Source organism: Hibiscus syriacus, unplaced genomic scaffold (assembly GCF_006381635.1).
Source record: "Hibiscus syriacus cultivar Baekdansim isolate YM2019G1 unplaced genomic scaffold, ASM638163v2 tig00111403_pilon, whole genome shotgun sequence".
In the NCBI taxonomy this organism is placed as follows: domain Eukaryota; kingdom Viridiplantae; phylum Streptophyta; class Magnoliopsida; order Malvales; family Malvaceae; genus Hibiscus; species Hibiscus syriacus.
The window spans coordinates 951728-978600 of NW_024063083.1; the positions used below are offsets into that span (position 1 = coordinate 951728).

Consider the following 26873-nt stretch of genomic DNA (forward strand, 5'->3'; position numbering starts at 1 on the left):
TGCCCTTAAAAAATAATTTCTCCAGGATTTTAGCAAAAAATAGAACCAAACTCGTGATTCTTCGGCGATGCAAAATCCGAAGCTCTCTCTACGACAAATCTATTCTGACAAATTCTCCAGGATTTTAGCAAAGAATAGCCGAATATTCCCAATTTGTAAACTATTCCAGAGGTTTCGAAATATATGAGGGCAAATCACAAGGAATTATGTAAAATCAACTTGATTATTGACAATTGTCAAATTCACACGATCTATTGGATTGTTTACTAAGAAAAATGACTCCGATTTGATCAATTCTCCGCTGATTCAAATCTTCTAAAACTCAAACCAAAAGTAGTCTTCCACAGACAATCCAACAGCGATCGATCTTCAAAGAAACACGCAGCAGTTCGAAGGCGGCGATTCTGAAATGCCGATATTGAAAAGGGAATATTAAAATATTGTAGAACCTCGATCAAAGATTGGAGATACTGAAAGGAATAGCGATCATCATCATGAATATTTACGGCGTAGGGTTTGTGGAGGGCTTCAACTTTCAAAGAGACAAATCAATGGGAATTCGGTCAGAGTATACGCAGAAAATCCGGGCCTCCCAAAATATGAGTATTATTTATATAATATGGATGGACTGCCATAAGCCCCGCTCGTGCGGCCCACGTGCTGGTTTAAAACTTAGATGTCTTTATTACTTAAACTATTTGTTTTGATCTATTTTTATATCAAATTTTCATTTAAAAAATCATATTCATTTAAAAAAATAATACATAATTTTTTTTTTATTTTAGTACCTAACCATTAAAAACTTAACGGGCGGGATGAAGTGGCATAGCTTCGGTGGACAGACGACACATTTAAACGGTGGACCAAGAGAGAATTACGAGTCGACCAACATAGTATAGTTTCAGGCCCATCGGACGGTGGACCATGGATATCGAATGACAAAGAAATCGAAGATTCTATCATCTATTTGGGGGGAGATTAAGGCGTTTTCCATTAAAATGGTGGCCGAAATCGCGGTTAGGAGATCAAATAGATGCGGATTCAAAAGTTTGGGCTTCATCAGCCGACGGATGCGACAGTCGATGAATGTAGACGCGGTGACCGATGAGTTCGTCCATGAAGTTTTTAACGGTGAGGTGCTAAAATGGACCAAAACTGATAGTTTAGGTACTAAAATCGTAGTTTATCCTAAAACTTACACAAATATAAAATTTTGTTAAATACACAAAAAGTCGACTGGCATAGTCCAGTTTCAAGCCCATCAAACGATAGAACATGAAGATCGAAGGATGAAGAAATCAAAGAGTCCGTCGTCAATTAGGGAGATTGAGGGCTTTTTCTGTTGAAATGGAGGTCGAAATCGCGTTTAGGTGGTCAAAAAGGTGTGGGCTGAAAAGTTTGGGTTTTGTCGACCGACTGATGCAATGATCGACGACTGTAGACATGGTGGTTAACAAGCTCATCAGTGAAATTTTTAACGGTGAGGTACTAAAATAAAACAAAAACTAAATGTTAGGTATGATTTTAAAAAATGAAAGGTAGTAAAACGAACCAAAACATATGGTTTAGGTACTAAACGTGTAGTTTACCATAAAACTTATACTAATATAAAATTTGGTAAAATATACAAATGGTCCCCCAACTATAGCATGCTACTTTGTTAAGTCCTTTAACTATTAAAAATTACAAAATAATCCCTCAACTATTGGGTACTATTTGGTTGAGTCACTAGACAATTAAAAGTTACAAAATGGTCACCTAAATATTCATATATTCCAAACTAGTCCTTTTTTGTTGAATAATTAACAGTCATCTAAGCTAGATGTTAACATGATGACTAAGATGTAATAAAATTATATTTTAATTATGTTTACTGGCATTGTCGTTGCTTTCAAGCACTGACATTGTCGTTGCTTTAAAACATTGTCTCAATGACATAATGTAAACGTAGAGTCGATCTATAAAATACAACTCAAACGGTTTTGGGATCATATTTTATCATATCCCAATCAAAATGTGAATGTTTAGCTCACACGACCGTCATTTTTTAACGAAAAAAAAAACGAGTTAGAACATATGAATAGTCGGATAGTCATTTAGTAACTTTTAATAGTCAAGGGACTCAACAAACAGTGTCATATAGTCGAGAGACCATTTTGTAAATTTTAATAGTAGAAAGACTCAACAAAATAACACCCTATAATCGAGATACCATTTGTATACTTTACCCTATAAAATTAAGCGAGTTTTACACACCTACATAAAATTTTCTTCAATTGATATTTTAAGATTCAATTGTTGAATTTCATATCTTATTTATGTAGATTATTTATGTCAAATTTTGAATAGATTGAAAATATCTAATTATTTATTTTATATAAAAATGTAATCAGTAAATATATTAATAAATATAGTATTTTAAATTAACATGATAGAGATTAAATTGACTGAAATTTTTACATGGGCAATTAAATAAATTTGTTTGTTAACGTAATTGTCAATATATTCAAATGTTATTTGGATAAGAGTTTATTTGTACAAACACATTTTTTATTTACGAAATTTATAATTATTTTTGAGATCGGGAGAGGGTGTAATCAAGATTTTGGGTATAAAATTTGGGAGAATTATTAAGGTGACACATTGTTTTTAAAGTTGAGCAAATCTCGTGAATTTGAGAAATACTTAGTGTGAATAGTTAATATAGTATATATAACTTGGTTTAGAAGTTGAATCACTTTAAATTATAGTGTAATTTTTTTATTGCTTCCACCACAAAACTTTTAAAATTCAGTTCAGTCCCTCTTGACATATTTTAGCTTATAGATAGCCACAATATTTTAGATTAAAATGTGCTCCAAATCCTTGTATTCTTTGTATGTTTCAAATTAGTCCTCTTAATTTTATTTTAAGAAATTTAATTTTCTTACTCTTTAAATTTAAAACTTTAAGTTGAATTTATAAATATTTTATTTTAAGATACTTCTGTTAAATAAATTGATGTGATATTTTAAAATAAAAAATATTAATTTAAATGACATTATAATGTAGCTAAATTTAACAGTAGAGTTTTAAAGATGTTAACATAATGTTCTATTAAACAATAATATTTTAACAGGGATTTAAATTTTTAATTAAAAAAGAATAGAGGGGCTAAATTCCAAATGCACAAATACTAGGTGGACTTGTAGCACATTTTAACCATTATCCAAATAAGATAAATAATTTAAAAAAAGAAAAGAAAAGAAAGTAAAGACATATCTATACATAGCATTAGCAAACTACCAAGACAGTTACCGTTTCTCTCGCTGTCTCCCTGCATTGAAACCTTCCTGTCTTGTCTCTTCCTTTTTTTCTCTTACAAACTTTCCAATATTTTCTCTTCTTTATTCACAATCCATCAAGCCAGAATAATTTCTCTCTTCGTTCAGGTAAATAATCTTATTTTCTCGTTGTCCTCGCCCTTTCTTTCTTGCATACATGCATTCATACATACATACAAAGAGATAGATCGACGTAGGACGGGTGGAGGCAATCGTCCTTCGTAACGTAATATTCTACGTTGATAATCATGTTTGGACGCTTTCACGTTTCATATATGCATTTCATCTTGTCTTGTCAGCTGTTTTATAACAAGCATTCATTTCTACTGTGAATTAATCAGCAAATGGCTGAAAACTAAGCAAGTTTTTTGACTTTGATTTGCTGAAAATTTTGACAAATAAGTTGCTTTAATACAAATGGTCTGAGTTTTGGCCATTGCCAAAACACAGCCTGTACCGTTAACTCACGCCATAAGACTAGCTCATAGCATATTGCTAACAGGAGAGGGCAGTGATTTCATCCTTAAAGTTTAGTCTTGGGTATTTTTTCTTTGGCATAACGACACAATTACTCTCAATGTTTGTACAATTAGACGCTTAGTTTATATTCTCTATTTTCTGAGTATTTTACCTTAACATTTCAGTTTTTTATCAAAATAAACTTTGTTGGATGAAAATATTTAATTGACTAATAATCATCGCATGTTATTAACACGACATTTTTACATATAATCTATTGTTGGCGTGACATATTTCATGTCACCGAAAATGGTGATGTGGCATGTGTCAGACATTCAAAGCGAATATATGGCATTTTCCACATCAGTAATTGAACACATATGAAAATGACATGCCAACAACATGTGTTAATGGTTAGTCAACTATCTGTTTTCTTTCAACATTATCTGTTTTGAAAAGAAAAATAGAAACATTGAGGTAAAATTACTCAAAATAAAAAGAAAAAGAAAAGAATTGGAGACATGTTACTCAATTAACCGTTTCCATCCAACAATGTCTTTTTTTCTTCTTTTTATCGATGTTGGAACGATAACTTCAATAGTGGAAGTTGAAAAATATGATAAACTACACATTTAATTCCTCAATTATCACTTTTATTTTATTTTGGTCACCAATTATTTTTTTCCAAAATCATACTAACGTTTAGTTTAGTTTTGATTTTATTTTGATCATCCGTCATTAATAAATTAACAATGATCTTAATTGTTATCATATCATCATTGAAAAAAAATATACCACCTTATCGATTATGTTAATTTTTTTAACGGTAGGTGACCAAAATGAAACCAAAACATAACATTAGGTATGAGTGACCAAAACAGAACAAAAATAATAGTTGAAGTATTAAATATGTAGTTTACCCTAAAAAAATCAGGTGAGGTCATAACTCACATTAACCAAAGTGATGGCGTAGATGAAGTTGGCAAATCAAAGGCATCAGACGAGACAGGAACTAAGTCGAGGTCTGATCCATCACATTCCAATGCTGTAATATTTACAAGCAAGTGCTTCTCATGGTATCAAATCTTGAAAACCTATTTTGTTAAGGCCAAGTGATCAGGTTTGAAGAAGATCATCATACACAATGAGATGGGGAAGAAACGATTGAAACATGTTTCCATTGCTGTGATTAAAGAAGTGATCAGGTGTTTCACATGGCGCAAAATTGACTTGACAAAGTTGTTTCTTGCCGGAGCAGTAATGTCAATAGCTGGTATACTACTTCCAACCTTTTTACTTGCTTATCGCAGTAACATCCGCTTCGGTCGTTCTCCTATCGATAACTTATCACACCGATCGTTGAATGGTTTCATGCATTCGAGAAAAAACTCTACTCAACTTGTCCCAAGTGCTCCATTTGATTCACTGAACTCATCTATTAAAGCTAAAGAAAGACCTAGACGCGTTCGTAGGAGGCAGAATGTTGATACGCTAAAGGTTGTACCCCCTCCTCCTCGTACACCTGTATCCCGTAGCTTACAGGTGAAGATATTAGAGCCGTTTTCGTTTCATATTCCGATGAATGTATGATCAGCAGATGGTAATAATAATCTAACTACAACATCATGACGTCTGATTCAGAGATATCTTAGGTCATTGTCATCTCATGAGGCTCTTCTGTATGCTAAAAGAGAAATCGAGCATGCACCATTAGTCGATAACAATGGCAATGGTTCTTATCTCTATGCTCCGTTATTTCGAAACGTTTCGATTTTCCAAAGGTATGGTGTATTCACTTTCATAACCGCAACTGTCTTAGCTTGTGGTGATAATACATTAACATTCCTTGTCTGAAGGAGCTATGAATTGATGGAAATGATACTTAAAGTTTACATTTACCCTGATGGAAAGAAGCCCATTTTTCACCATCCCCATTTAGTAGGCATCTACGCTTCTGAAGGATGGTTTATGAGGTTAATGGAGGCAAACAGGGAATTTGTTACAAAAGACCCAGAAAAGGCTCATCTGTTTTATCTTCCATATAGTTCACGCAAGCTAGGGCTGGCACTTTATAAGCCCAACTCGCACAATCTAAAGCCACTTACAATCTTCCTAAGGGACTATGTCAACATGATAGCCTCAAACTATCCCTTTTGGAACCGTACACATGGATCAGATCATTTTCTTGTTGCTTGCCATGATTGGGTAAACTTGTCTTCTTTCTGTTTCAAAGATGAAATGCCATTTTGATTACTGTTGAGGTTTCGTGAACACGGTAACTGTTTCGGTGGTCAGAGTGCGAACGGAGCACTTCGATCATCTGACAGTAACAACCTTCACTTGATCCCAACATATAGACTCTACTTTCATATATGTATATAATATACATGTGAAGTCATTTTCTCTGAACTGTATTTTAACCATTTGCAGGGTCCTTACATAACTACAGGGCATATGGAGCTAAGAGATAACACCATAAAAGCTCTATGCAATGCTGACCTGAAAGAGAATTTCATTGCTGGAAGGGATGTGTCTTTACCGGAAACTGCCATAAGAAATGTGCGTAGACCTCTTAGAAACATAGGTGGCGGGATCCGGGTTTCGCAACGTCCAATCCTTGCTTTCTTTGCTGGAAGGATGCATGGAAGGGTCCGTCCTAGACTTGTCAAGCATTGGCGAAACAAGGATGAAGACATGAAAATCTACGGTCCTTTGCCGGTTCGAGTTGCTAGAAACATGAGTTATATACGGCATATGAAATCGAGTAAATATTGCATATGCCCTATGGGATATGAAGTGAACAGCCCAAGGATCATAGAGGCTATATATTACGAGTGTGTGCCGGTGATTATTGCAGATAACTTTGTCCTACCTTTGAGTGAAGTCCTAGAGTGGAATGCATTTTCTGTGACAGTGGCTGAAATCGATATTCCGAGACTAAAGGAGATTCTATTGGCTATTCCATTGAAAAGGTACCTCAAAATGTTAATGAATGTGAAGATGGTGCAGAAGCATTTTCTTTGGAATCCCAGTCCTATGAGATATGATATGTTCCACATGATACTCCATTCCATATGGTACAACAGGCTAAACCAGATCCAAATTTCTCAGTCCTAGCTGGCATTGATAAATGGGAACACTTTCTCAAAAATTTTCCACATAACAGGTGCTATTGCGGGGGTATCGTAGTTGTGCAATGACAGTTTCAAACGGCACTAAAGAATAACGGCCACTCATTTAACCAATCTAGGGTTCATGCCAAAAATGCATTCGATGTAATAAATAACACATTTACCAATATGACTATACATGAGTAAATTCATATATGTAATCAATTATATCAACCACAAACAATCATTTGTTCACCTGCACATTGACCACATCACGGTTTAATGACCTGAAAATTTAAAAAAAAAAGATCGACAAGGAATCATTTCTTTTTAGAAAATTCCAAAGCAAATAAGAAAATAAAATTAAGGAATCAACCTTATTAATAACTTCAAAGAAAATAATGGAGATTATCAATCAATTAATTGATCAAGACATGTTCTTTTTTCACTTTTTCGCAAAGCCCTGTCCTAATGAGACCACAACAATTGCAACTAAATTATACAAGAGAAACAACGTACCATGAGTTTCTTCTCTTATCAGCACAATTATCACAAAACAACGTTAATCATTAATGTCTAATAGTGCTACTCGATTTGATACTTAAATAATATATACATGATTAATTAATTTTATAAAAACAACACATTTTTATAAAAACTCAAATATTAACAAATAAAATTTTATTAATATTTAAACTCGTCAAGTGGCTTCAGTGGTTAAAGGGAGTGTATTCTCCCTTTAGATTCTGGGTTCGAGCAGCTACGTGTGTGCGTTGTCAATTATTAAGAAAGATATTGAACACATACTATTCTTGTAATCACCCCTTAAACTCATCGAGCTATCTCAGTAGTAAAAGGGAGTGTTGTTCTCTCTAGAGGTCTCAAATTTGATTTACTATTTTGAATCCTAATAATTTGATTTACAAAATTTCATTCCTTCCTTATTTCCATTCTTTCTATCAAACAAAGCCAAACAGATCAATACAAAATAAGCACTACCAAAGTAATTTGGGATCAATAATACTACACCAATAGGATTTTTTTAGGAAAAAAAAACTTTTAAATATTTGTTGATTAATTACATAAGACATATCTAATCTTAGTCTATATTCTAAATTAATCCAAAATTTAAAACATTAAAAATGATTCATAAAATATCAGCATTGTATCAAACAGATCATTCTATCAACCTGGACATAAGATTAGGCGCTAAAAATTAACTCAAATTTGGTGCGGGCTATGTTTAAAGTATGTGAATAAACATTTAAACACGTTCATGCATGTTACATTGATAGCTTGGATTTAACATGTTAGAAAAATAAATAGTTCTCCTAAATTTTAGCGACAGTTTTTTTTATATATATCAAATCCAAATTATTCATATTGGTATACATATATTCTAAGTTTTATTTACATGAACCCATTGAGTGGTCTCAATTGTTAAGCGGAGGAGTTGTTCTCTAATCTCTATTGCGATTCTGGGTTTGAGTAGTTACGTCTGTATAGTGTGTGTATTGTCAATAGTTAAAAAATATTATGCACAAATACCATCTAGTAATCATCCTAGACTATTTAAAAAATAAAAAATGCCATTTAAAACCTAAGCCGATGATAGGATGTTAGAAGGACTCATTTGATACGATACATATACTCTGAGGACTCAACTAAATTATTTGAAAATTTAAGAACTAATTTAGAATCTGGATCATAGTTAGGGATGTATGGTGGATTTAAACTTTTCTTCTCAAAACGTTGAGAAGAAAGACAAAAAGATGGGTTGTCAATGGCCAACTTGGGCCATGCCTTTTCCATGTTGATTGGGGCATTTTGTCTCTCTTGTACGGACACCCAAAACACTTGGACAAATTATAATGCATTATAATCAATGCCATTTGGAGACTTCTCATCCCTTCTTCGAGTAAATTCTATACCTCAAACATATGAGCTTAATATATATATATATATATATTGGTAAAGTACATAAATAGTTCCTCAATTGTTTTTATTGAATCATCTTACTATTAAAAGTTATAAAATTATTTCTTAACTATAAAATGATGCTTTGTTGAATCTCATGACTATTAAAAGTTTTATTCATATGTTCCAAAATCATCTTTTTTTTTGTTAAAAACTTGACGACTTTCTGAACTAAACATAAATATGTTGATTGTGATATGATAAAATATGACTCCATAATCATTTGAGATGTATTTTATGAATAAACTCTTTATTTACATAATGTCGTCAAGCTAGTGCTTGAAATATTATGATGTCGAGCCATTGTTTGAAAGAAATGATAATGTCAATAAATATCATTAAAATTTGATTTTATCATTTTCCTAGTTAGCAGGTTAACATCCAGCTCATACGACCGTTAATTGTTTAAAGAAAATGATAAATTTAGACCATATAAATAGTTGAGTGATCATTTTGTAAATTTTAATAGTAATGAGACTCAACAAAATAATGTCCTAAATAATCAAGAAATTCAATAAAATAACACTCTATAGTCGAGGGACCATTTGTATACTTTACTCTTAAAAATATTTAATATTTATGTATAAAATACATGTATCAAAGGATTGAATTTTCCAAATAAATAATAATTAAGTAATCGACATTTAATTATGTTACTTAGACTTTTAGAACATTGGATTCTCCGGTCACACGATAGCTAGTCCCTTTCTCTTGAGCATTTGAGGTTTCAATTTTCTCAACAATACCTATAAAAATATAAAGTATTTTCCTACGATGTTTGCTAGGAATAATTTAGATATTTTGTATGCTATATAATTTTTTTTTACCGTTTTAAGTCAATTTTCTCAACAATACCTATAAAAATATAAAGTATTTTCCTAAGTCGAGTTTGCATATTGTTTAGCTCAACTTGACTCGAAAAGTTTAAAATTGAGCTCGACTTGACTCGAAAAGTTTAAAATTGAGTTTGACTCGACTTTAAAACTCGTGAGTTTAAAATTATCAAGCTCAACTTGAATTCGAAATAAAAAATTGAAGCTCGACTCGAGCTCGGAAAAACTTAAACTCGAAACATTCTCAAACTTAGTTCAATTGAAACTTGAACTCAAGCTTAAACTTGAACATTAAGTGCATGAAAAAATTTATATTGCATTTAAAAAACATATAAATATTAATATTATTAATAATTTAATTTAAAACTTAAAAACTTAAAATATTATTTTTTCGAGTTTGATATCATGTAGTTCGCTTCGACTTGTTAAGAACTCGAGTTGAGGCTATTTGACTCAATTGTTGATCTAGTTTTAATTAAATCAAACTTGAGTAGCTCGTGATTTGTTCCGTCTCGTTTACGGTCGTAATAATTATATTCAAGAGAAATTATAAATAATTTATGTACTATAAATTGTTTGAGTGATCAAAGATGTTCATATTATCTTGTCTTATGTGGGTTTGAATTCCAACATTTATTTTTATAATGTAATATCTCTATTTAATAAAAACAATCAAAGCAAAAACCAGTGTAGATATCCCCCCCAAATACAGATTTAGATATGATTATAAATTTGAAGGTCCCCTAAAGTAATTGTCATGGTTATTGTCAATACTCCACAATCAAATAAATGGTAGTGGTCCATGGATGATGATATTTTAGATGAGGCCATTAAAGACATTTGAATTATCTTCAACTGAATATATGTATGAAACATGTTTCTTTTTTCATTTTAATTTCACAAATAAAATGCGATAAGACTTCAACGATTTTGGAATCGGTGAGATAATTCTTTTCCTTGATTATTTTGATTAACCCATTTTAAGAGATGGTGATTTTACTCGATCTCTCATGTTGCTATTGGACAAGAGCAAGCCCTTGGATGGGCAGATGCTGATGGAGAAGTGACCTATGAGGCTATGACTACGAGTTCAAAGCAAAGACGATAAATATGGGGCAGATGTTTGATGGAGAAGTGACGTATGACTACGAGTTCAAGCAAAGAGAATAAATACAGCGATGGAGGTATGATTTTATGTTAATAGTAAATTTTTATAATTTTGAAACAATATAAATTTATAAAATTTTAGAAAAAATAAAATAAATTAATAATAAAAAATCTATAATATTTGATAATTTAAAATTTTGGGATGCAATGGTAGAATTCAATGGGGATCACAACCCCAAAATTTTTTAAAATTATATTTTGAACCTTTAAAATTTTCAAAATATTTAATTTAGCCCCACAAAAAATTTAGAAATTTATATTAATCTTTAATTTTTTTTGAACATTCTTAATTAAACTCCTTCCATATTTTTTTAAAATTTCTCATTAAGCCTCTCAATTTTTAAAAAATTTAAGTTAGACTCCAATTTTTTTTTTTCAAAAAATTACTCTGAACCCTTCAAAATTTTTAAATTTTAATTTAAACCTCTAAATCTTTTAAAATTTTAAATTGACTTTCCAAACTCTATCACTAAGTTTCGTCACCGTTAGGGTGACTCCTGACCTTCCTCGGTCCATCCCTCACTTAGCCATGTTGGGACAGCTAATTCCCCTTCATGGGTCATAGTTGTTTATGTATTCCAATCAAATAAAAGAAAAAAATTTATCAAGTCTAATATTAAAATGGTGGGGGACTAAAGTTAATGTTGATGTCAAAGACAATAAAAATGCAGACACTTGTTTAAAACTTATTTCCTTGTATAAAAGTTAAAATTGCGCATTTCAAATGAAACAATCAATTTCTAAAAAGCAAGATTTCATGTTTTGTGTTAGATTTTTTTTCTATGTATGGCAAATGTGAAGCTTTTTCCTGACCTTTTTAGCCCTTCAAATTTACAAAAACACATGTTCCAATTGTAGTATGTTTTCAATTCCATTAGTCAGGTGTTTGTTTTCTTTACTCATATATCACTTTTTGAAAGTTAAATAATAAAATATATTTATTATCAATTATTTATTAAAATAAATTCGTTTAAATTATTGAATTTTATATTGGTTACATATTATTTTTTTTCAGATATTTTAAATATAAATTTTTAAATAAAAACTATTAAACATGTTTTTTCTTTTTGAATAAAGCTTATTTAATTTTTTTTTTATATCTAAAACTTTCACATCAAAGCTTTTAAAGAGCTCGCACCCTTCGAACACTGAGTCAACTATATTATATAGATATAATCTTTTATAGATTCACGTGATCTATCAGAACGAAATTCAAGATTTAATGATTAGATTTATCTTGTTGGTTGTCCTACGAATAATCATAATGATCTTATGTTTGACATTATCAAACTAGAGTCACTATAAATATCCCTCAATATGACACAGAGAGGGGCTAGAACCTCCACTACTTCTATTCACTCATCTTCTTCATTCTCGTGACCCACTTTTTTTCTTATTACAACAACATTAACCAACGGTCGTTTACTCTCAGGAGATAATTCTCTGTCCAAACTAAAAGGCATGAACAGTCAACTATAGAAAAAATTAATTTATTCCCACAACACTCTTGAGTATATTATTTTTATATTTTAATCCTTCAATGCACCCTTTTAATGTAGACAAAGACATATCATATTGAACATATTTTATAAAAATGAATAAATAATTAACAATAAATATTATTTTAATATTTAATATTTTAGGATGATATATGGGTAAAAAATCAAATGTTCCTGCCAGGTAAGTTGGTTTTAAGAATAAGATATTATATTTAATTAAAAGAAAAAAATAACATAACAAAAGAATTCATCAGCAAATGATGGGATTCTCTGACCCTGTCATACTTGTTGCTAAGTTTAGCAAATTTGATGAACAATTATGTGCTCACATGGCATCAAATCTCAGGAGAATTCTCCTAGAAGCTTGGTGCTCCACAAAACAAAAACAGCAAGTACAATAGTGTAAGAACTCCGACCTTAGATGTACCTTGCTCCAGCAAATTTATGCAGACTTTTGTTAAAGATACAACATCACCTGAAAGCTGGTAAAAAGTCATAATTCAATAGAAAAAGAAATAACTTTTGGCCACCTATTTTTGTTATTTGATCATATTTACAATGTTCATTTGAGAAAGCTCTCCTGTTATCATGAACAGTGACTTGCAGTGACCTCTCAGTATATCAAAAGAATTCCATGTTGGGATTTTTGGGTAAACAACAATTTTGAGCCAAACCTACAAATATTCCATCTTTCTCTTGCTTGGGGGTCGAATTTTGAAGAAAAAAAAATGAACTTGCTAGCAATATTCCCAAAGGCGAGGCTCCTCGTATTCAAGCCCACTTTCAACAGCATCATCTGTTGCAGCAGCGAGTTTCCATGAGACTGAGCTCCACAACTCATCCATTTGAAGATTCATGTCCAGCAAGAGATCTGGGAGGTCAATGAATGCTTCATCATTATTGATTAGAGATGACTGGTGAGTGCCCTGAGATGTCACAGTCGTTGCCGGAGACGGAGCTTCAACTTCACGGCTCTTCATGCAACTGAGGGAGGCAGCTTTAGCAGCAGCAGCTTGGATATCCTTGGGTGATGCACTAGCTGGACGGGGAAGCTGATGGGCTATATCAGGGAAATTTAGATAAGCTGACTTGCCTTTAATCGCAAGAGCTGCTACATCATGTGCTCGAGCTGCCATTTCGGCTGTACGAAATGTTCCTAGCCAAATTCTCGACTTCTTCCTCGGTTCACGAATCTCAGACACCCATTTGCCCCATTGACGCATTCTAACTCCCCTATACGTTGGATGTTTCCCATCATTTTCAACCTTTCTCTTGCTTTCATTAGCATTTTTCGCTCTGCGGGACTTAAGTCCGGTCGACTCCGGAGGGGATGATGAAGAAGAAGAATAAACAGAGGCAGAGGATTGAATCTTCAACTCTGCATCAAATGGCACTTCCATGGTGGATAGTGTCTTGGAGTTGGAAGTGAAAATGTGAGGGGCATCGTTTGAAGAAGTGGAGCTAAGCTAGCTTCTTATAATTGCTTGACACGTTATAAAGTTAAAAAGAGTGTTGTCAATGCATTGGGGACCAAGTCATAAAAGATGGATGTACTGTTTGGTTACTTTGTCACCCCGATCATTCCCGGAATAATGCATGCTTAATATTTATCTAGCCCTTTTGTTTTTACCTTTGGCTAAAGCATTTTTAGTTTCTCATTTGCTCATTTCAGTCTCAAGTATTGACATTTCATCATATTGTTTAGAGGATAATCTTGGTAATAGAATTATTCATGTAGGGTTGTTCCCATAAATTTTATTTGTTTGTTGAGAACATATTTTTATTTATATATATTTTTGTTAATGGGAATAGATGAGTTACAATGATTAGAGGTCGTTCATCTCTTCTAGTTTGAACGGAGAGTCTTGGAATTTTTTAATGTCACTTTCTTCTATGAAAGAAAGAAAATACCTAACCCTGACTTTCCAGTAATACAAAGATGTGATCGAATAAAACTATAGCCTAGGGAGCCAGAATTGGGACAGGCTTGTGTAGAAGATTACAGGGATCCACTGGAATTCTAATACAAATGATCAAGTAGAACTGTTTTGGAATTGTATACAATACAAGCCTACCAACCAGGAAATATTCAAGGATGCACATACGCTCAGGGAGGTAAGGGCGTGAGGTGAAGATATTGCCTAGGGGTCTATAGTCGACATGTTGAAACACCCATAGACTTATGAAGAGACTATAGACATTGAGATGGTAATGGAAAGTTTGAACTCAACGCCATCACTAATGACTCAACTGGGGCATTCTCTTTGTAAGGAATTCGTCTATCTCCTCTCGGATACTCTTTGAAAAGTTGTATTGTTGAGGAACTTCCTGTGCATTTCATGCATATCTAAGATTAATGTACATTAATAACATTGTTACTTTTGCTCGAAAATAATATGGATCCTTTTGTAAGGATACACTGTTATTGGTGTTTCTTTTAATGAAATGATGTATTTTTCTTAATTTTTCCATGACAAATATTCAATTTATTCTTTATAGATTGTATTATAACTATTCTAGCCCTAGCCCGAATATACTTCTTTCTCTTTGAATATCAATTATTCAAGTAACAATATTTTCAAATCGAAGATCACTCTAAAAATGATATGTTTTTAAAGAAATTTGAGGGTTATTAAATGAAATAAATGAAAATTGAACATTCATTGAACTAATACAATAGGTGATTAAATGCATAATTGGCAAGCAAAGTTTGTGACAATAGTATTGGTAGTATGCTTTATTTGTTATAAGTCAATTTTGTCCTTCCTCTATGGCGAGGCACGTATATACGAGCCCACAAATGCTTACGGTTGACCAAGAATTTGGCTTTTGGTTGGCCATTCAAAACCATGGGTATGACCAACGAAGAAGTGAAGACAATACGTCCGAACTGAGGTTCCTGCCCTGGATGACCAACGTGTTCAATCACAACATCTGCCACCACTTCTCCCCAGTTCCTGCAATGCAAAACCCAACCACCTTAAACCAGTTCCTGCAACACCTCTTAATTACTTTAATTACATACCAAGAAAGAAGTGAATGATTTCTTCCCGGCTTAAGGGTGACCTTTGGAGAATGTTAGGAACATCGTCCTCGCATCTTCCGGTGTTTGTCCCGGACGAAACTCATCCGCACCCGGATTCAAACTCGACACCTTGTGTGCTGTCTCACCAGGGGTGGATCCCTCTCCAAGAGGTCTAGCAACCGGCTTTAAACCAGATTCATCAACTTCAACAGCAGCATTCTGGCCGAATATTTTGTCACAAACAGTCTCCATAATGTGGACGTACCGCTTGTACATAAACTCCCGATTGTAGTAAAAGAATCTGGAGTTCATAGGCTCATCCACAAGGCTGAGAAAAACAGGGGTGTCATGTGATTCATGAGTTGGTGGAGAAGCATTCGGCTGAATGAACTCCAAGCATTGCAATGCCTCGTTGAATAAAGCCTCGATGGTGTCGTCGTCGTACGAATGGATGATTCGAATGAGTTCATGGTATCCGATTTCTTCAAGCATGAGCCACAGTGCCATTGCAGACTTAACCTGCTGGGAGTTTTTGCCCATTGCCATCACCATTCTATTGAAAAGGACTCTTTCTAAGGTATAGAAAAGCAACAGGTCTACTAGAGTGCCTATTCGAGGCATATTCACTATAATGGAGACTGAAACAAAGATTACCAGAAAAGTTCAACACCAAAAATCAAAATGTTGCTGAATACAATCCTAGATTTATTGTATTAAATAAATGGGAAATGCATTAAATTTGACGCTTTGGGACGGAGAAATTCTTTTGTGACTCCTTGGTTCAAGAAAATGCATTTACTCAATTATTGCTGAAATGGAAATGCAGTTGAAAATTCATGAACATACCAAGCTTTGTGGCGTGCCTTCTTTGCTGATTCACTTTAGATCTCATTATTTTAATTATTATTTCTTAGTATGATATGAAAATAAATGTAATACATTTAACAAAAATATATTATCATAAAGACAATCTCAAATTCTTTTTCCTGATATAATCACCGATGTCAAATTTATTAATCGATTAATCAAGCTAAATTTTTTTTTTTTAAAGAAAGAAAAAAGAAAAAAAAATCCAAGATGTTATTGACTGCTTTTTTTAAGGGAGACCATATATGCCATCAAAATCATGATACAAACAACATCAAGAGTAAAGTACACCTATGATCCTTAACTATTGATTTTATTTATTTATTTTGACTATCAATTTTTTAAGTTTATTAATAAATCATCTAATGATTTGATTATTATCAATCAAGTCATTGGCCATTAACTATTAATGGAGTGACATGATTGTTAAAAAAATTGGTATGATTACATATTTGAACCTTAATATTTACACAACCTATCAATTTGGCCATAATTTTAATCCAGTTTAATAGATTTTATCTATCAATTAGATAGTAACACGTGTAAATATTTATTGAATTAAATTAAAACCAGGATTAAGCTGATAGGATGTGTAAATATTAAGGATCAAATGTATATTAATTTTGTTAATTGTCATGTCAATATTTATGTTAAATGTTAACTGTAGAAGACTTGATTAACATCATTTAAATAATTAAATGGTCTGATTGACAAAATTAAAAGATTAATTATCAAAATAAGAAAAGAATAATTAAATGGCCATATGTGTAGTTGACCTTAAAATTAATCCTAAAAATTTAGCAGCAGCAAATCATAGACTATTCAACACAATATTTGAAAGTTTATATGGGAGATAAAAACGCAATAAAGTGTTGATAAAAAGGCAGTTGTCTACATGTAACATGTATGTGTATAGTAACTCGCAGAGGCAGATGTACTAAATACTCGAGGGAAGTATTTGTATATTGACATAATGTTAAAAATAACCCCAACGTTTATTAAAATATCATTTTGGCCACTATTTTTTTTGGGAGCATTTTGGCCTCCCAACGTTTCATTTTAGGACAAGAAATTTTCTTTATAGATGAAAATCATTAGTTAACACATGATTAACGGTCTAAAATAAGAGTTTTTTAACTTAAAATGAAATGTTGATGGCTAAAATACCTAGAAAAAAAAAAGAATAAAAGGCAAAATGATTATTCTGTCAAATGTTAGACATTTTTCACCCTCATCTGTCTGTTTATTACATTACAGTAGATTTTTACAGAGGGCTGCACTTCTCTGGAGCAGTGAAAGTATTGATTGCAATGTCTACAATTTCTTTAGCAGAAGTGAGCTTGAAATATACATACATAACTTCAACTACAAACCATATGTAAGTCTAAGGCGCTCTTCGAGGTATTCCGAGGATTTTATGGGTGGAAATCTGCATGTAAGAAACATAAATGAAATCTAGAAAAATTAAGCAATTCATAGCATGAAATATAAATGAGCAAGAGAAGGTAGGTCTTATTTTTCTTTCAGTTCTATTTTAACAAACGGCAACCTCTTTTGAGATTTCAGTTAGGATGTGCTCATAAATAGTAAATGAGCTGTGAACTGATAAATGTTCCATTTAATAGGTTGTTTTTAACTATAATCGAATCAAAAACATTGAAAGTGCCGGTTGAATAAATACCTTGGTGGGCAAGCCTCACTGCAACAGCTTTCCAGGCATCCCACAATACAGTCTTTGCTTGGATCCAAGAAGAATGCCACCTGAAATGTTCACAAAAAATAATTATACAAGAGAAAGGCCTCCCTCAAATGAACAAGGATAGAATCAACCAATGACTGGTGATGACATTTCAATCTTTTGCCCCTGTCAAATAATCAGATATGAACAGATCTTGATATGAAGCTTACGAAATTTGAAAGGACATTCAACAAACTGTTCCTAACATAACTGAACTCCCCCCCCCCCCAAAAAATGATGTCGAACTATCTACTTAAACAGGAAAGGGTGAATCATTACAGAGTAGCGTTCTTGTATTGGTGGCAGCACTCTATGCAGTGTTGACCTGCAAATGCATGTCACAGGATTAAAGGAGATACAAAGAAGCTGACATTATTGTTTTACAGACCCTCCGAGAGAGGAATCAAAAACCTTTTAAGATAACAGACAGCTGAAGCCTGAAGTACCTGAACAAACAATTCGTCCACCTCTCCATCATGTCCCCGATATTAACAACGAATGCCCTACAAATTCCGATCCAATGTTCAGAGGCCGATTTGACAAAGGCAATAACTATGTTGTTTACCTTTCCTTTTTTTCTTTGGGACTAGATTGAAATGTAGGAATTAAGCACTGCAAACCAGTACTTTTGTTCGAATGATTACATGAACAATCTGCCGACTGCCATCACTAATGGTACTCACCCAGTCATGCTTGGCACATCCTCCCAAACCTGTGGTCGCTCGGATTTCTCCCTGCAAATCTGTTTTCACAAAGGTGAAACCAAGGTTGGGTTGAAATACAAAATTTAAGGTTTGCGTAACAAGGAACGCACCTGAAGCCCTGGAACACCATCAGTCATCAGAAGAGTGATCATTCCATAATCTGAATGAGCAGAAGCACCATATATTTCTTCACTAGAAGAATCCAAGTCCCCTAACATCAAAATTGAAAGACATATTTTGATATTTTGAAGGTCTTATGGCTCTGAACTTGTAATCATCTCTTCAATCTTCACTCAAATGGGAAGATTTAGATAGAAGTATAATGCAAAAAAGACTAAGGAAGAAAAGGGGTAAGTTCTCCATAAAACCTTGAGAACAATCAACGACTTCAACAAATATAGAGAAGCCAGGTATTGGTACCATACCTGGATAATGTAATAAACGAATAAATGCATATGGTTCAGTAAGGGCGCCCACTTTTTCAAAGAAATCTTCCTCTAACTTCAGGGACATGGCAATTAAAGAAAGTAATTTAGTCCCAGCAGACCTGAGGAAACAAATCTAGCACCATTTAAGTCTTGAAATCATTCTCTTCTACAAGCTGGTATTCTGAAATATTTCTGCTAGTAGAACAATGTCCTATGGACAGAGGCAGCCGAAGTCTCATAATATAAGTTTCCAAGCAAGATAAAGTTGAATTCAGAACTCAAAAGTAAGTTTTCAACCGGGAAAATGACAAGGAAATTTATAAAAAAAGGGTAAGGAAAATTATCAAATTATGTAAGAACCTGTTTGCGAAAAATGAAGTATAAAGAGACCAGACATGTATGAAATCATTTGTAGCATCTAAGCTTGTATTATAACAAAGAATAACTCTAATCTCGGAATAAGAGTTTTATTTCTCATCTGTGAACCATAAATACAAATATGTGAACAAACAGCAGGGACTCACAGCACTTTCTGGTAATAAGTCTCCATTGTGCTTCTCCAAGATGGAAGATCTTCTGCGATTTCCAAGCCAAAAGACATCTGAGTATAACTCAATTAAACTTCTTATATGAAGAAACTATTTTTAAAAGGTGCAAATTAGTACAAGATGTTTGAGATCAAGGTTTTAGATAGCCGTCCGCGACCACGATAGCGCCCGCGAAATAGCGGTAGCGCTGCCTTCCGATATACCCGCTATACTCACAATAGCGTCCGCTATGGCCGCAATCGCGACATGACCAAAAACACGACCGCGATTTGAATCCCTATTTGAGACAACTAGTACAAGATCAAGGATGGACCGAGGGACTGACAGGACTGTCATCTCTTAAAATTTCAATTTCTCATATTATTTAAGTATTTTTTTATTAATAATCTATTTTCATCTCCCAAAATTTTTAAGTTCGTCTCCTAAAATTTAGAAGTTTGCCCTCTAACATAAAATCATTCGTCTGTCCTGTTCAAGATGCTTGCTTTGTATAAGATAATCATACATACCTTCTAAAGGCCATTGATTAAGGTCATCAGCAAGTGGACCAATATAGAAACTTTGTTTAGAGTCACCTGTTTTCCAAGAAGTCAAAAAGTGATCAATCTGATGCTTAAATTACCTTTCACATTAAACCAGAAAGAAATTAATTAAAATAAAATAGAAATACCTTTGGTATTTAAATTAGGATCAAGCTTTTCAGCATAAAGTGGTGTATAACCTCTGTGATTCTCTCTAGCCAACTTCATCTTGGCTTCAATTGGGAGTGAAAAGAAGCTGCTACTCTGCTTAAATACTTTCTTAACCAATTCTTCATCAACCCCATGATTCACAAGGTAAAAGAAACCATGATCAATGCATGCCTGCTCAGAAACAAAATTTATTTTTTGGGGGGAAAAGAGTAACAAATCTTATGCAAAGGAGATTTCTTTGCTAAAAAATCAATAGACTGAAACTGCAACTACCTAAAGATTAATATTGGCAATGCAAATGGATAAAGAAGAAATAAAGATAACACAACCTGACGAATGGAGTTGGCGGTGGAGAAGCGATCTGGTGAGGACAAGTCAATGATGGGAAGTTCAGCCATTCTTTTCCTCTTTCTTTTTCGTGGTTTCTGTTGTTGCTTACTTTATTTTGATTTTTTTTCTAATATTATCAAAAGGTTAAACTATCAAAATAGTCCCTGTATCATACATTCATTTAGGATTTAATCCCTATATTCCAAATTTACTTAAATAATACTATTGGTCCACATGAATGTTTATGAATATATCTTGCGTATATGAAAATAAAAACTTAAAATACCTGTAATCAAGGTTTTACCTTTTTTATTATTCGAGATCTCAAAGAATAACAACAATTCATTCACTATCGAGACCGCTTGCTTCATGCCAAAATATAAAAATTAAACCTTCACTCTTTCTTATTTCTTTGAAACTTTTATTATGTGGGTGATGTTGGCACTAGACTTTGGAGGGCTAATTAATTTATGAATAAACTACAAGTTTAATATTTAAATTATTACTTTTTTTCGTTTTGATACTTAAATTTTATTTTTAAAAAATCATACTTAACATTTAGTTTAAATTTTATTTTGGTACCCTGCCATTAAAAACGTAATGAAATTATTGTACGTGACATTTTTATGGATAAATTACATCATTCATCACTAAAATTTTAAAAAAATAATTTAATTACTCAAATATCAACTTGTTTCTGTTTTAATCACTAATTTATTTTATCGATATTTTTTGTGACATGACATTTTTATTATTATTTTATTAATATATAATTAAAATAAAAAATAAATTTAAAATTAAAATTATACCCAAATCCAAAAATTATACCACAAACCTTAAATCACAAACCCCTCATATATTAATAAAATAAGTTAGAGTGATTAAAATATGAATAATTTGAAAGTTAAGTGATTAAATTAAAAAAAAACTTCAGTGAACAAAATAGAAGTGATAAGATAGTTGAGGGACGAATAATATAATTTACTCATAAAAAATGTCATGTACGACAATTTTAAGTTTTTAACGGTAAATTACTAAAATGAAACTTATACTAAACATTAAGTATGATTCATTGAAAAGAACTCTTAAGAGGTTGAACAAATTAATATGAATTTGCATATGTTACACAAGGAATAAAAGGGTAATTACTTTCATACCATTCCATTTTTGCAAGTTATTACTAATTTAACAATTGATTTATTATTTTGACCCATCAATTTTGAATTTATTCAAATAAGTCCCTGAATTATTAATTAGTGATATGTAATTTTGTTTTATGAATTTCAAGTCCAATTCGAGTATGAAAGGTCATGAAAAGGGCTTATAAGCTAAATTATTAAACTTGAGGTTAGAATTTTGAAATGAGTGTAATTCCAACTTATTCATATATTATCTTCCATATTCATATCATTAATCTAGATAGTCAAAAGTAATAATTGATGGTTTGTTTGTTTATTGTAATTGATTTTTCAAAAAATATTATATTTATTTTTCGGTGTTTGATCGGACTAATGTAATTCATTTTTCTAATCAACATAATTTCTTTTGTATTTTTTGAAAAATGATTTACGATCTGATACTCCATAAGTCATTTCCAAACTTTTCACTTCAAAGTATGAATACTCAAAATAACATTATTTTTGTATTTAATATTAATATATTATTTATTTCAATAAAAATATTAATTATTAAATTATTTATTAATATTTTATATTATATTTTCAATTTTATAATAAAATATCTAACTATAGTATAATAAAATATAATATTATATTCTTATTTTAATAATATAATAAATTGTATTGTTTATTATAGATATAACATTTTAAAATAATATTATTTATTATATTTAATATTTATAATAAATAATCTCTAAAACATTTACCAACCAATGAAAAATGATTTACACAACATCATCCAAACACCATAAAATAATTTACAGAAATTATACCCATTCATAAACAAGTAAAATCAAATGCGCAATGACCTTACACCAAAATATATACATAAAACAAGCAAACTAGATATATTCTGGTTCTGTTTCTTCTTCTTTTCACTATCATCTGTCTGTTTATTACATATCTTAATGTAATCTGCACGCTGTGAACATGTTGATTTCGATGTTTGCAATTCTTTAGCAAAAATGATCGGTTTGAAACGTAATACGTGAAAATGATGCACAACTTGAACTACAAGTCAAATGAAACTCTAAGACGCTCTTGCATGTAGTCTAAGTACTTTATGGGTGGAAACCTGCATGTAAGAATGAAAAAAATGTTACCTCTCTCCCCCATGATAAACATATATCGAATGTGTAATGCATCGGTTCCTCCTTTTTCTTGAAATATTCATGTTCATGAATAACAAACAACGCCCTCTTATGAGCTGAACATGAATACCATGCCATAACATTGAAAGAACAACCTAAAATCGATACCTTGGGGGACAAGACTCACTGCAACAGCTTTCGAAACATTCAATGAGACAGTCTTTGTTGGGATTCGCGAAGAAAGCCACCTGAAATTTTTGAAAAATAACATGCAATGTGCAACTATTATGCTTAATCACTTGAGATATGTAGACATAAGAAATGACAATAGAAGTAAACATGAAAGGGTGAATCATTACGGAGTAACGTTCTTGTCCTGGTGGCAGCACTTTATGCACTGTTGATCTGCACAGGAAAAATCAAAATATAGAAGCTGACATTATTGTTTTACAAACTCAAAGGGAAGCTATTTAAGATAACAGGCAACTGGGATTTACCTAAACAAACAATTGGTCCACCTCTCCATCACGTCCCCGATGTTAACAATGAACGCCCTACAGGGTCATATACAATGTTCAGTACTTTTGGTCTACTGATTACTTACATGCCATCACTAGTACTCACCCACTCATGCTAGGCACATCCTCCCAAACTTGTGGTTTCTCGTTTTTCTCCCTGCAAATCTGCTTTCACAAAGTTGAAACATATATTGCGTCGAAATTCGAAATACATAATTTGTGTCACATTGAATTCGAGTTGAACTCTGACAACAAGGAACACACCTGAAGCCCTGGAACACCATCAGTGGCCAAAAGAGTGATCATTCCAAAATCTGAATGAGCTGAAGCACCGTGTATATCTTCACTGGAAGAGTCCAGGTCTCCTAATATCAAAATTAATAGGCATATTGTTATATTCTTAAGGGTTTATGACTTGAAAAAAACATGAAGTTAAGTAGTGGTACCATACCTGGATAATGTAATAAACCAATAATCGCCGATGGATCATTAAGCGCACCCAGTTTTTCAAAGAAATCTTCATCTAATATCAAGGATAGCGCAATTAAGGAGAGTAATTTAGTCCCAACAGACCTGAGGAAACAAAGATAGCCTAATTTAAATCCGGCCATTCTACAAGCTGGTATTTTGAAATACCATAGCTGAATCTCAGTATAGTTTGCTTATTTATTCTTCTGTTCTCATCTGTAAACAATTAAGAGCAATCTGTGAAGTAACAGACTGCAGTTTTTGAAAATAAGTCTCCATTGTGCTTCTCCAAGATGGCAGATCTTCTACAATTTCCAAGCCAAAAGAACATCCGATTAGAACTCAATTAAACTTGAAACTATTTATACAAAGTCAGAAAGAAAGATGCAAACGAAGAATGAATCAAGTAATTTGAGACAACTACTGTAAGATGTTTTGTACAAGTACCTTCTAAAGGCCATTGATTGAGGTCATCAGCTAGTGGACCAATATAGAAACCTTCTCTAGAGTCACCTGTTTTATCAAGCAGTCGGAAGTGATCAATCTGAGCTCTTAAATCCCTTTTTACTCTAAACCAGGAAGGAATCGGGAAAGCAAAGTAACTCTGCTGAAATGGGTTCATTGGAAAAATCTTGAATAACCCACCAGTTTCTGGAATTAAACTCTTTTTTTAATGAAAAAGTTAACTCATTAAAGAACAAGTATTTGAGACAGAGAGTAGAGAAAACAAGTGCACTTGGGTCATTGGTGCAAATTTGAGAGATCTTTATGGAGCCATTGATCAATACAAGAAGGTGGTTATTGCCATGAAAAACAATCATAAACCCTCCCTTATAGAAGCATATCAAGCAAGATGATGGGCTGGTGCATTTCCAGTGCTCATTGCTCGACACATGCCGAAGCTGAACATAAGTAAAGTTCGTGCGACATGATAATCTCAGTCTCGGATATTAAGGCTTGCTATTATGGAATCAGTGCTTCTAGAGAGTTTCAATAAGATCAACGAATCAAACTCGTTCATATAGTCATTTAACAGGCAGCTTTGGGAAATAGTAAACAGTCAAAATGAAAAAGGGGAAAGGAAAGGTTAATCAATTAAAAAAAAGAAAAATTACCTTTGGCATTTGAAGAAGAAGGATCAAGTTTTAGAGTATTAAGTCCTACATAACCTCTGTAATTCCTTTGAACCAACTTCATCTTGTGTTCAATTGGGAGTGAAAAGAAGTTGCTACTCTGCTCAAAAACTTTCTTACCAATTCTTCATCAACCCCATGATTCACAAGGTAAAAGAAACCATGGTCAATGCACGCCTGTACAAAAATTCATCAGTTTTGAATACTAGCTAGCAACTCAAAAGGCCGAAGAGGAAATAAAAAGACAACCTGACGGATGGAGTCGGCGGTGGAGAAGCGATCTGGTGAGCACAAGTCAACAACGGGAAGTTGTAGAGCGTCTGGCATTTTTTCTTCTTCTTCTTCTTTATTGGTTTGAGCTGAAACTTTGCGTTAACAAAAAATGATTTATATAAAAATAGCAGCTGCATGTGATTCGCGGAATACTTGGGTATTGCTTGATTTTGAATTAGTATTACAAGTCAGAAAGAAAGAAAATAACATTATTTTCATACATATTTTATAAGAATTAAAACAATATTATTTTCATATCAGTTTGATATTTTCAAAATGAAGTTACTTTGGTTTCATCTTTCATGACATAACGACTAGTAACCAAAATAAGAGTGATTCGAATGTTTAATAATTAAATTAAAATTTTAATGATGAAAATAAAAGTGAGAATAAAGTTGAGTGATAAATTTTAAAATATACTCTTAATATTTTTAGGGTGTCATTTAGGTAATTACCCTGGGTGACCTCACTCTTCCTTTTATATTTAGGCAAGGGTAAACTACATGGTTGACCACTCAATTATTATCCTATTTCATTTTGACTATCGATGTTTTGATTTATCAATCAGACCACCTAATTATTTAAATTGTTCAATCAAGTCACCATCATTAAAATTTAACGGAGATGATGACATAGCAGTTAAATACTTTGGTATAATTACACATTTTGTCTCATTTACTTATATATTCTATCAATTTGGTCTTAATTTTTATAAATTAAAATAAAATTAACCTCTCAAATTAGATGGTGTCATTTGTTCAATCAAACCAGTGTCCCCTGGGCAAGGAAGTAAGCACAAACCATTAAGCCAAGCCTACCTTTTTTATAATATAGAAGTCGCTAATTTTATTAAAATTAGAAAAATATTCAAATTACAATGTTTACAATCGCAATTGTAAACTAAAACATATAATAATAATAATATTTTCTTAGAAATATTAACATAAGAAACTAGTCACTTATGATCACATTGACCATATAAAGAAAATTTTAAAAAACTAACTAAATAAACTCGAATAAAAGGTAGATGCAAATTGATCAGACCACATCGACAAACAAATTACAAAGGGGATTAAACTATTGAAAGATTATCGATAAACTATTAATCAAAAACAAATGATGTAAGAAAAATGTCCACAAACACAAATCACGTATCCAAATCTAATATGAGGCTCCAAAGCATAGAAAATTATCATGATAACAAATTAGCGTCATCTTAATCAGTTGTAGTGATGTCAAATCCAACAATGAGAAAAATGTTAAACGAAAATAACGATCAAATGACCAAAAACATGCTAAAAATGCAAATGAAAACATGTCATAAAAACAGAGTTATTAAAAATTAGAACAAGAAAAAATATAAAGATACGACTTAATAAAATAAAGAAAAAAAATGAATAATGATGGTTGACGACCAACACTAAGGTTGGTGTCATTGTCGATTACAAAGATAATGAAAAAAAAAAAATAATGGCAGGACAAGAAAAATAGAGAAAATAGGGTTAAAAACCC

The 26873-nt window shown here is 32.3% G+C and overlaps 3 protein-coding genes and 1 pseudogene across 3 annotated transcripts; 1 reads left to right on the forward strand and 3 right to left on the reverse strand.

The window, feature by feature from the left end:
• Positions 1 to 4905: 4905 nt before the first annotated feature.
• LOC120162658 (probable glycosyltransferase At5g03795) lies at positions 4906 to 6927 on the forward strand. Its single transcript, XM_039172765.1, has 4 exons — positions 4906 to 5324; positions 5424 to 5563; positions 5639 to 5987; positions 6213 to 6927. Exons 1-4 carry the CDS (start codon positions 4932 to 4934, stop codon positions 6897 to 6899), a joined length of 1569 nt encoding a protein of 522 aa, XP_039028696.1. The 5' UTR covers positions 4906 to 4931; the 3' UTR covers positions 6900 to 6927.
• A 6135-nt stretch (positions 6928 to 13062) lies between these two features.
• Positions 13063 to 13822, reverse strand: LOC120162613 (ethylene-responsive transcription factor ERF038-like). Its single transcript, XM_039172721.1, has one exon. The coding sequence runs from the start codon at positions 13766 to 13768 to the stop codon at positions 13106 to 13108; it is 663 nt and encodes a 220-aa protein (XP_039028652.1). The 5' UTR covers positions 13769 to 13822; the 3' UTR covers positions 13063 to 13105.
• A 3658-nt stretch (positions 13823 to 17480) lies between these two features.
• Positions 17481 to 20803, reverse strand: LOC120162684 (2-oxoglutarate-Fe(II) type oxidoreductase hxnY-like). The gene is made up of 11 exons (XM_039172790.1): positions 20700 to 20803; positions 20349 to 20541; positions 20188 to 20253; positions 19655 to 19706; positions 19128 to 19249; positions 18813 to 18913; positions 18682 to 18740; positions 18445 to 18501; positions 18278 to 18323; positions 17942 to 18021; positions 17481 to 17689 (listed from the first exon to the last, which is right to left on the reverse strand). The coding sequence occupies exons 1-11, from the start codon at positions 20766 to 20768 to the stop codon at positions 17626 to 17628; spliced, it is 909 nt and encodes a 302-aa protein (XP_039028721.1). The 5' UTR covers positions 20769 to 20803; the 3' UTR covers positions 17481 to 17625.
• A 2053-nt stretch (positions 20804 to 22856) lies between these two features.
• On the reverse strand, positions 22857 to 25415 carry LOC120162687 (annotated as a pseudogene).
• Between the last annotated feature and the right edge of the window lie 1458 nt (positions 25416 to 26873).